This window comes from Poromitra crassiceps (assembly GCF_964638095.1).
Source record: "Poromitra crassiceps genome assembly, chromosome: 10".
Lineage (NCBI taxonomy): Eukaryota > Metazoa > Chordata > Actinopteri > Beryciformes > Melamphaidae > Poromitra > Poromitra crassiceps.
In genome coordinates, this window is record NC_139631.1 from 18,350,379 (window position 1) to 18,361,891 (window position 11,513).

General features: G+C 45.3%; 1 protein-coding gene across 1 annotated transcript in view; it reads left to right on the forward strand.

Annotated features, from left to right (window-relative positions):
- Window positions 1-2,509: 2,509 nt before the first annotated feature.
- LOC310783416 (tricarboxylate transport protein B, mitochondrial) overlaps window positions 2,510-11,513 on the forward strand; it is a 26,060-nt gene continuing 17,056 nt past the window's right edge. Inside the window, exon 1 of the mRNA XM_083644277.1 lies at window positions 2,510-2,763. Coding sequence (XP_083500403.1) covers window positions 2,652-2,763 — 112 coding nt within the window. The 5' untranslated portion in view covers window positions 2,510-2,651. The remainder of the gene's footprint in view (window positions 2,764-11,513) is intronic.

Below are 11,513 nucleotides of genomic sequence, written 5' to 3' on the forward strand. Positions count from 1 at the left end.
TCAGCCCGCTGCCCCGGGGTATCCTGCTCAGCCCGCCGCCTCGGGGTACCCTGCTCCGCCCACTGCCCCGGGGTACCCTGCTCAGCCTGCGTATGGTTTCAACATGTAGGCCTGAAACCCCCCCCCCCCACACCTCCCACCCCCTCTCAGACCCCTGGACCTGAACCACACCCAATCTTGCTGCTCTGGTCACAACCAGCCCACCTACAGAACAGAGAGCCCTGAACACCTCACCACCACCACCACACCCGCCTGTCATCCCCAAGGAGACGGATCCCGGCCCCGCTCATAGAAACCGCTACTCAGCGCTTCATCTCTCCTCCCTCTGCACCCAGTTTCTCTCCTCTTCACAAGAGAAGGATGGCATCAAGGCTGTTGGAACCCCCCCACCCCACCCAGACGATAATAACTACATCATCTAATGACACAGCATGAAGTCGCCTCTCAGCTCCTAGAGGAAATAATATACCGAGGATAACATGAGCAACATTAAAGCACCCATTATCCAGCTACCCCCCACTGTTCCATGTAGACTGTATTAACCATAGAGCAGCTGTTGATCATTATTTTGTTTTTCCTAGAGATACAGTACAGCACTGATGAGGGAGAGACTTTGTTACTGAGGAGTCAAGGGGAGGGGGAGCACAGGACAGGACAGGCGCCTCCCCCTCCCTCCAGAAGCACTGCTAAGGCCTTATACTTAAGAGGAGGTGGCAAACCTGGGTCATTCTTCATGTTCATTTTCACAACTGTCTCATGCTCTGATTAGGAGACAGTTAACTGTGCAATAGTTCTCTTTTGTCCTTTGCAACATGAACAGGTACGAAGTGTTCTGAACAAGGCAATGCTGTATATGGACTAAGAACACTTGTTTCTGAGGTTAGGGTACTGTCTACGTGTGTCTGTGTGTGTGTGCATAGCCCCTCAAGCCTTCGAGGGATTCGTCACCAAACCAAGAGATGCTCAATGAAACCCCACCCTCCCCGATATGCCCCTCCCCCCGTGTAGCTGGAACCTTTTTGCCGAGTCAGAGTGGAATGGATGCCGGTATCAGTCAGCTGTTCACATCTACTATATGATCCTGGAAGTCTGGAGTTTCACCATGAATGTGACAAAAAGGACAAAAGAGGTGGAATCTAAAAAATTTGAAGAAACAAAATTAAAATGCTATGTGCTGATGTCTGTGCATGTGCTGCCAAAATATAATGCTGCAACCAGGAGCACAATTTTCATGTTACACTCGAGTATATCAAGTATTGCTAATGTTGTGTCAAAAAAAATCTAGTGATGTACTTTGGAACCTTTACTTTCTCACCTAAATAACGAGAATGGTGATGAAGCTCCAATAGCAAAACATATTGAGGAGAAGAAATGTAGGGGAACATATCTCACATGCTTACATCCTGGTGCCAGTGGTTCAAAAAAATTATCATTATTGTACTGAAAGCCGTGTATAATTTAAAGATATATTGAAATGCCTAACTAATCAAAGAAGTCAACTATTGCGGATTACCGTACCATATGTATTGTCTATAGTGTATTGTTGTAGTCTTAAAAAAAGCATAACGATTTTTGTAAGAAAAGGAAAAATACAAAAAACAGCAGGATAATAAACGGCAAGCTCTGTGGCAAAGGCTGCTCAAAAGTGGTGACAGTTTATGTTGTTTACTTCCTGTTGAAGCAGCCAATGAGAAGGTCCCAAGAGAGCATTTTTGTGGGTATGCTGTCCTCCAGTTGTGTACTGTATTATACACTGAGCTCTGTCCCACCATTGTGTCAAGTTCGGATTTTGTCGAGAGGAAAAGCAAAACCCTAACTGCACACAAGCACTCCCTTTATCTGCACAAGTCATATGGAGAAATAAAGTTTACACACAGTGTCGTCTGTGGAGTTTGTTCATTCAAGAGAGAGAGAGCAGCCTCTGGAGGATATGGCTTATTTCCAGTGGGTGTGGGTCTGTTTTTGGGGTGTGTATGGGGATAATAATAGGTAGCCTGCTATCAAGCGTTAGCGTTGACAGCTATGTACACAGAAGAGAAGTGAGTATAATATTGAATTAATGGTTTATTTATGCTGTGCCCTTTTCATATTTCCAGCTTGTTGGACCTAGACTGTCACTTTGGTAACCAAGCTACAAGACTTGATTGATGGTTTCTGTGAGAGCCAGCAGCTCCTTTGTCCAGATTTTCTCGAGAGAGGGTGTGGTTAGGCAGTTTGGACATCCACTGACTATTGCTTGTGAAACATTTATGGTTTTGTAAGTAAATGGGTGTAATAACAGGGGAAATAGCCCTTCTTCCTGGCTGAGGCAAATACATGGTAATGAATCGAGAGAGAGAGAGAGAGAGAGACCGAGCCCCGCCCTTCTGTTGTTGAATAGAAGTGGGCAGTCTCGTCTCTCCCAGCTGTAAAATAACCGCCCAGTTGAACAAACCGCTGGTCCCAGTATATCCACCCACTGTCAACAGAGGCTTCCGGACACATCACTGATCAGCATCATCCACGCCAACCGGACTGACGAAAGCGCACCAGGCAGGCGTCCATGTGTTGCGCGCTTTAGTTCACTTGAAAATTTGTACATAAAGTACCAGTCTCGTCAGAGTAGACGCTTGATTTTCGGCAGATCTGCTGTGTGTTGTTAGTAACTAAGCATGCAGGGAAAAGCAACATTTGTCAGCCCGTTCCACAGACCGCGCTGTCTGGCGGCAGCGGCTCCGGGGGGCAAAGCGAAGTTAACGCACCCGGGAAAGGCGATTCTGGCAGGTAAGTTGACCATTTGGCACACGGATGAGTTAGTTGGACAAAAATGTTACAGTGTGCATCAGTGCATGAATGTACCGTGTACAAGTGAATGAGTAGAGTCACTGTTAACGACAAAACAGTGTTGCCTCCTGTTTGTTTTGGTGCTCAGCAGAGCGTGCATTAACATTTTATAAACAGAGGAATATCACAACTTAACTGAACTTAATAGCACACTGGATGGTCACTGATTTTTCCTTAATTGTCCATTGTAGTTTGCAGAAATCATGATTGTATGTGCGACTCCATGTGTTTAACGATACACACCAAAAAGCTAACGGGCCTTATACACTGGAATCCCCAAAATACCACTCAACTTATCAGGGGTTCATATTGTTAATGTGTTCTATATTGTTATAAAGCATGTTTGATTTTTTTTTGTCATATAATTCATGGGCATCCAACATTCTGACTCAGTTACAGTAGGCTTTATAACTAAGCTATATTTTCTTATCTTAATTAAAATTGGATAAGTCAGTGGTGTGGTTGGTGGCGGTGTCTGTCACGATTGTGATGTCATCAGTGATGATGTCATCAATGATGATGTCATCAGTGATGTCACTTGTGCATTTGTGATGTCATCAGTGATGTCACTCGAGCAATTGTTGTGATGTCATCAGTGATGTCACTCGAGCAAATGTGATGTAGTATGAGCCGATGGCGCACAGTTGCACGATGGCGCCTAGGTGAGTGGGCACTGTCTGTCACGATTTTGGGACCCCACGGAGCGGGCAATTTCCCTAACTGCAGCCATGGTGCATCATTTTCAGATGAAAACCTTCTCATTCTTTCGAAGTTTCTAATTCTATTATAAAAATAAGTCTAAATAAATAATTAGTTTGTCCTGTGGTCATCTTGGTCTGTGACAATGCTAGAACAAGATTACCAAAGGATAGAGCTATTCTTTCTTTTGGCTCTTTTTTCCCTGGGATGACCTGGGATAACCTGGGCGTTTCTCTAATGACATGTTTGAGGTTCCACTTTGGGTGATGCTGACCCTGAAATTAGTAGAGTAGTTAGAGTAAGAGTTACACAAGAAAGAAAGTGTAAGCTACAATTTCTGTTTCTAAGGATAGGCAATAAGCTGGTAAACAACTGGTAAACTACAAAGGTAGGCCACCCAATTTCCACTCCCTATACTGCCACTTGCATCTACAGTAAATGATTAATCATCCTTCAAAGCAGTGCAGTTGACCATGTTGATCCTGTGTTATCAGAGGTCCACTACAAGCTGTTGCAGTGTAAAACAAAACATAGCAAAACAACTAAAGTTAAACGGCCCTGAGAGCCCAGCGCCCAAGAGGAAAACGATTTTCTTCTTCTTCTGTCTCTCTTGCTCCGTTAAGCAGCACCCTGTAACCTCAAACTGTCCTGGTCAGATGTGCAGACTGAGTGCTGCGCTGATGAGATTTTATCACTCTAATAATCTAAAGATCACTCCTCTCCTCTAGTGCACTTTACATAATGCTGTTAGAGTGGAGGGATGCAAAAGGCCGACGCTCACTCCTTTGACAATACTCCCAGGTTGTCTGTCGGGCAAGAATCAAAGACTGCAAACAAGGGACTGTAGGAATGATGAAAGACAAGAAACGTTGACGTTATTCTATCAGTTGATGATATCTAGATGATATCTTTCTGTCTTCTCACTGCTTGAGTCAGAGTTACTTTAGTCATTTCTGTGATTCAGTGGCTTCCTCCTGCTCCTGTGCCAGACATGACCCTATACCACGTGACCCTGTGCCGGTCACATGTTGAGATGATGGGTGCAGCAGGTCTAGTTAGAAGAGGCACTCAGTGGGGTGTCCCAGTGGATCACCTGGTAGGCCGCGTACTACAAATGTTAGTTAAGGCCCAATTATACTCTACGTTAAAGACGGAGACGGACAGAGCCTTCTGTCCGTACTCTGCGTTCATTTCGTGCGTTTTCTGTCCGTCATCTGAAAGCTTACGGATACGCACGAAACGGAGCAAAACCACACACACACTCATACATTTGACTCTCTACTGCCCACTGGTGGATGTATTGCTTAACATGATACCAACGTGAAAGACGCATGGAAGTATGTGGGCAGTGACGATTACACCGTTTGAAACGGACGCATTTATTTTCGTATGAAAATGGAGTATAAATGAGCCTTAGTCGTTGCTAGTTAGACGATAGTCCTTCGTGCGGCCGACCCGGGTTCGAATCTGACCCGTGGTCCATCCCCCCTCTCTCTCCCCACCTTTCCTGTCTGTCTACAGTATACTGTCCTATCAATTAAAGGCAAAATGCCCCCCAAAAACCACTCAGAGCCACTCAGAGGTGCTGTTATTATAGGCTACTATAGGATTAGACTGACAGCACCAGTCTACTGATTTCAGCCGTGTCTGTTGGCTGTAGTTACATGCAGAATATTTTATCATTCTGAATTCAACTGTTTACACAAATGAAGTGATCTGAATCTGATGGTGTGTTTACATGCATCAAAGTGCAGGTAATCATCACTCAGAATAAATGTTTTTGACTTTTCGTAATTTCAGAGTAAACAAACGCACAGAAGGAATGTCATATGTCCCAACCAATGAAAGTAGTCGGTTTACATGATGTACACCTTCTCATTCTTTCTAACTTTCTAATTCTATTATACAAGTGGATAGAGCTGTTATGATTATTTGATGATCAGTAAGATGAATGAAAAACTCTTAAAACTTTTACGATGAACTCCTATATTTTGTCTGGCTCAGAACTTTTGCAGTACAGCAGTATGCCTGTGCATGTTTTGCCATCTCCCTTCTCCTGACTCACGTCCTCCAATCAGCCGCTGAGGAATGGAAATGGGCCGACCGTGGCGTGACCTCTCCCCTGTCCCCTCCCCCATCACTCCCAGTAGCCTGATAGACTGGATACTGTGCCTTGCCCTGCTCGCCTCCCCTCTCTCTCTCATTTAGCTTGTCTCAAGCCTGTCTGTCCAGTTTTGCAAGAATGACACTATTGCAGTCTCTCTCTGTCTCAACTCTCTGCTTCCTCTCTTCTCCCTCTGACTCCTCCCACCCTCACTGTAAAGAAAGTATTGATTTCTTACCGTTTTCTAGAGGGTTTGAAATTAAATGTGAGCATGTGTGTGTGTGTGCGTGTGTGTGTGTGCGTGTGTGTGTGTGTGTGTGACGTGTGCTTTGTGTACTTGCTTGGTGTTGATGAAATTATAGCTTTTGTACAGGAGCTCCACTCAGACGACCCCAGAGGCTCTGACTAGACCAGTGATACTCAACCCGAGGCTCTAGAGCCCTAACCCTTTATGTGTAGTTGTGGCTCTTTTAAGTACTGCTTACAATAAATAAATAAATAAAAATCTAATAAATTAATGGGAGGAAAGGGACCTTTTTGGATTGTGGCTCTTGCTTTTGTTTTTGTCAGTGTGGCTCCTGAGTAGGGCAATATTGAGTCCCACTGGACTAGACAAAGAGACAGTCACTTATACAGTATAAGTCTAAATGGTAAAATGGTAAATGGCCTGCATTTATATAGCGCTTTTATCCAAAGCGCTTTACAATCAGTAGGTAGTATACATTCACCCATTCATATCATACACCGATGGCGGCAGGCTACCACGCAGGGTGCTGGCACACCATCAGGAGCAATTTGGGGTTCAGTATCTTGCCCAAGGACACTTCGACATGCAGACTGGAGGAGGCGGGAATCGAACCACCGACCTCTTTCATCTAGTCTAAAGGCTCTGACTAGACAAAGAGATAGTCACTTACAGTATAAGCCTAAAGGCTCTGACTAGACAAAGCAAGAAGTGTAAGGTCAAAGCTTAATGCATTCGAGAGCTTTCATTTCCAACATGGAGGGCACATTTCTAAAGCTCTTAGAGGTATATGAGCTCTCTCTCTGCTCCCATTGGCTAGTTCAAGCCTTCTTCTTCTCCGCAGCCAGTGCTCATGACTGAAGTTGAGACTGGGAGGGAGGGAGATAGTCTTATCTGTGTGGCCTCGGGGAGAGAGAGAGGTCTAAATGGCTCTCTGGTCTTCATTTGCTGTGCATGCCTTCACTGTTTATGTGGCTTATAAAGCAAGCATAACCCTGTCTGCTCAGGAGAGAGGCGGGTCAGAGAACTGAATTCTCTGTTGAGACGGGCTTGTCTTCTGTCTTGCCTTTTTCTTCCTTGTCTTTTGCCTCCTCCTCTCCCTTCAGTCTCTCTCTCTCCCCTCCCTTCAGGGCAGCCAGTTAGGTTTCTGAGTGACTGTCTCCTCTCCTCTCCTCTCCTCTCCTCTCCTCTCCTCTCCTCTCCTCTCCTCTCCTCTCCTCTCCTCTCCTCTCCTCTCCTCTCCTCTCCTCTCCTCTCCGGCTCAGACATCAAAGTGTTTTTCCTCACAGTAGACAACACGACACACAGTCAACTCTCCTCCACAGCTCACAAGCCCCGGGTACCAGGAGGAGAGACAACAAATCACAAGGCACCGCTGTGCAATTCTTCACTGTTTATCAGCTAGATGTCAGTGTAATGCGTCTATGGACACACAAACAGCATCGTACATTATACTACATCATTTGAGCATGTCAGAGACAGCACAGTGTTTATTATTTACAGTCTCATGTCATGTGTAGTCTCACGCTAGAGCGTCCTCCTCCTATCCTGGAGGTTGCGAGTTCGATTCCCGCTCGGGGGGAACTACACAAGCACAACGCAGGTTACATTAGCCTCTGTAGACACTGTTTCACAACCTGTATGCAGCTGTCCTGCCCATGCATATCTGTGTATACAGTCTGTATAAGCAATTAAATCTGCCGCCATGTAAAATTAATCACCGTCCCTGTAATGAAGCACCAGCGTAGCCTCAGGGAGTGATGTTTTGGACAGAGGAAGCCTAACAGGCCAGACGATAGATTAATAATTCTTTTCATCTTTTGCGTGAGGCAAACAGAACTAGTATGGCTCTGTTAATAAACAACCTCCTGTTTGAAGTACATCAGTCCTCTGGCTGCAATCTGTATTTGGACTGGGGATGTGGACATACATGTCAATAATCTAAATAAGGAAAGGAACATCTGGATGAATAATGGATCAATTCAGCTGCAAAACCGCGTATTAATTTGTTGGCATGCACATAACACACATATACATACGTAGACATGCACATATGCACGTGCACGCACGCACGCACATGGATTAATTTATTGTTCAGTGTTTTGGCTGATTTTTTAAATTGAATTTAACAAGAAATGCACTCTCAAAAAGAATTCCTTATTTTAAGATTTGCAACACCGCAGCTGCTGAAGAAGGCAGCAAAGCTGAGTGCCTGGCTCTGTAGTTAGAGACACTCGATATTTGGAAGGAAATGAAGCTTAATGAATTGAATTGTCTTCAGTTCGGCCTTGATCTTCAAATACTGCACGTTAGAAGAACCTGACAGATTCTCAGATTAGTTTCATGTTTTCACGCTCTCTGGATTGTCACTTTTCTTCACGGACCAGATGTGCTGGATGCTCATTAGGATCACTGAAGCAGGCAGGACAGGATTTCAAAAAACTATTTCTCCCTGCTTCCCTCTCTGAGTCTGTCTGCCTGCTCACCTGTCTGTCTGTCTGTCTGTCTGTCTGTCTGTCTGTCTGTCTGTCTGTCTGTCTGTCTGTCTGTCTGTCTGTCTGTCTGTCTGTCTGCCTGCCTGGCCTGCTCACCTGTCTGTCTGTCTGTCTGTCTGTCTGTCTGTCTGTCTGTCTGTCTGTCTGGCCTGCTCACCTGTCTGTCTGCCTGCCTGGCCTGCTCACCTGTCTGTCTGTCTGCCTGCCTGGCCTGCTCACCTGTCTGTCTGTCTGTCTGCCTGCCTGGCCTGCTCACCTGTCTGTCTGTCTGTCTGTCTGTCTGCCTGCTCACCTGTCTGTCTGTCTGCCTGCCTGGCCTGCTCACCTGTCTGTCTGTCTGTCTGTCTGTCTGTCTGTCTGTCTGTGTGTGTGTCTGTCTGTCTGCCTGCCTGGCCTGCTCACCTGTCTGTCTGTCTGTCTGTCTGTCTGTCTGTCTGCCTGCTCACCTGTCTGTCTGTCTGCCTGCCTGGCCTGCTCACCTGTGTGTCTGCCTGCTCACCTGTCTGTCTGTCTGTCTGTCTGTCTGCCTGCTCCCCTGGCTGCCTCTCTGAGTCTGTCTGCCTGCTCACATGGCTGCCTCTCTGCCAGGAACACTCACTGCTTTTCAACAGAGCTGCAAAGAGAGAGGTTGTTCATTTGTGTGTATGTGTACATGCATGTGTGTGTGTGCGTGTGTGTGTGTGTGTGTGTGTGTGTGTGTGTGTGTGTGTGTGTGTGTGTGTGTGTGTGTGTGTGTGTGCGCGCATGCACGTGCATGTGTGTGTGTGTGTGCGTGTGCGTGTGCGTGTGTGTGTGTGTGTGTGTGTGTGTGCTCACATGTAAACTGAGTGGCAGAAATGCGAGCAGGGGCCCAGCTGTGAAGTCTGTAGGGTGTTGATGAAACTATAAATCGATCTCATCCTGGCAGAGACAGAGATAGGGAAACAGACTGTGACAGAGAGTTACCTTTGCCTGGTACATCAAGTTAGTCAGTCTGTCTATACTCAGTCTGTCTATCTGTTAGTCAGTCTGTCTATCTGTGTGCTTTAATGAAGGTTTTTTCCCACAAGAAGGGAGACAAGTAGTGTCACCATGACAGTTTTGTTGTGTACCAAGACTTGGTAGAAACACATCTGGCACCACCCGATTTTCTTATTGCCACTTTGGCTCTGTGCAATATCACTCTGATGCCATTTCTGTTTCCAAACATAAAATGACAGATTTCATTGCTTTCTGTGTAATAGCAAGTAGGGGTGGGACAGAATATCGATAGACCTGCCCTGTATCATCATGATACTTCCTCTTGCGATCGATACACGATCGATGGTGCCAAATATCGATATTTTTTATTGAAACATGCAGGCACTGAAATGTGTCCCGACGGTCTACATAAAACAAGTTGGTTAATGGTTATGCTTCTTAAGCACTGAAAAGTGTATCTTTTGCATTAATTTCATGTAACGTAGGTGAATATTGTCTTGCGATGTATCGAGTATGGCAGAAACACTGTATCGTGATACCGTCCTTATTGTGGGCAATGTTGATCGTATCATATATCAGGAGTTACTCTCTGTGATCCCCACCCCTAATAGCAAACAGCAAAGACCTGTGTGAAGCATGGGTGTGAAGGCATGGATTTGATGGCCCGCACTGAGGAGAGAGGAAGGAAGGGACGGGGAGAGAAAATGACAAACAGGAGTAAAGAAAGATTAATGGCACATTTTGCTGTTGTATCTGCCCACGTTTGCCAGCTGCACTGGAGTCATTTAAGGTTTCATCTGTGAGCGCATCGCAACACTGTCAGTGTGTGTATAGGTTATGTAATGGACTAGAAGACAAACAGGCTGCCACGACCAGGCCAGCGCTCTGTGTGATGAGGATTGATCATGTGTGCTGCGTGCGTCTGGAGCGGTTGCTAAGTCACTAGCTCTTAGCAGCTCCTGGTCGGCCTGCACACGTTTCAGAGGCAGCGCTGTCTTGGCTGAAGCAGATGAATGAGGCGTATTGTTCCTTCTTCCCCAAGACACACTGACCCACAGAGCCGGCCGGCATCAGTGTGGTTGGAAGTTGGAACGGAGCGTCATCATCAACCTCATGTGATCCTTCTTAGGTCTCTACTAACTACTCCACTAGGATTAGGAATTAGAACTGACTTCCCTGCCGATCAAAGTTGAAGTGTGTGTATGTGTGTGTGTGTGTGTGTGTGTGTGTGTGTGTGTGTGTGTGTGTGTGTGTGTGATCCAGTGTTTCCCACAGGATTTTGAGTATTTGTGGTGGGGGATCGCAGACCCCCTAGGGGGGTGCGGGGGCATGCCCCCCGCGAGATTTTTTTTAAACATTTTAAAGTAAAATGCATGAAATTTGTGTACTTTGAGAAAGCTTAAGAGCAAAATTAAAAGGCTAGGGAAATGATAGAAGGCGAGGGGCCAGTTAATAAACAAACAATATACATTTTTCTGTAGCGGATTGTAGGTTTTTGGGGTGTCAGCCGGAGTTTAGGCTGACAATGTTGTGCACACCGGATAGTTAGTTAGGTTAAGTTAGTTAGGTTAAGTACATACATAAGTGCCTGGGTAGCGAGCAGATGGCGGTATTTGACAATTTAGCAGCTAAATCATAGATTATTGAAAGATATTCCATATTCCATACTGAAATGCTATAACAGAAGTATTGGCCAGAATGACATGAACATTTATTGGACACTTATTCAGCGGGTATCTTGCATGTTGCGTTCATGTGCACTGTAAAAAAATAAATAAAAGAAATTGTCAACATCTTTTTGTGGCGGTCAAAATCCTTTTGTGGCGGCCCGCCACAAATTCCTTTATGTATGGGAAACACTGTGTGATCACATGAACGTCATCCTTTAGCTTTTGCCACTACACTGAATGAACAAAATAATTTATGAATGACACTCTTTTGACTAATTATAGCTAAAAGCCATTCTCTAACCAATAACAAAGGAGGAGATGCAAATGAAGGGAAGCAGATGTGCTTCTCAAACTTGTTTACGTCGAGGACCCCCCAAAATGACACAAATTAGACCACGAACCCCATTTCATAAGATTTTGTCCCAGAGTCCCCATCTGATATGATTTTTGCTTTTCGATGTTTTACTACAGATTACAGAAACTGTTTGAATCCCCTGGCCAAAAATAATCATACATTC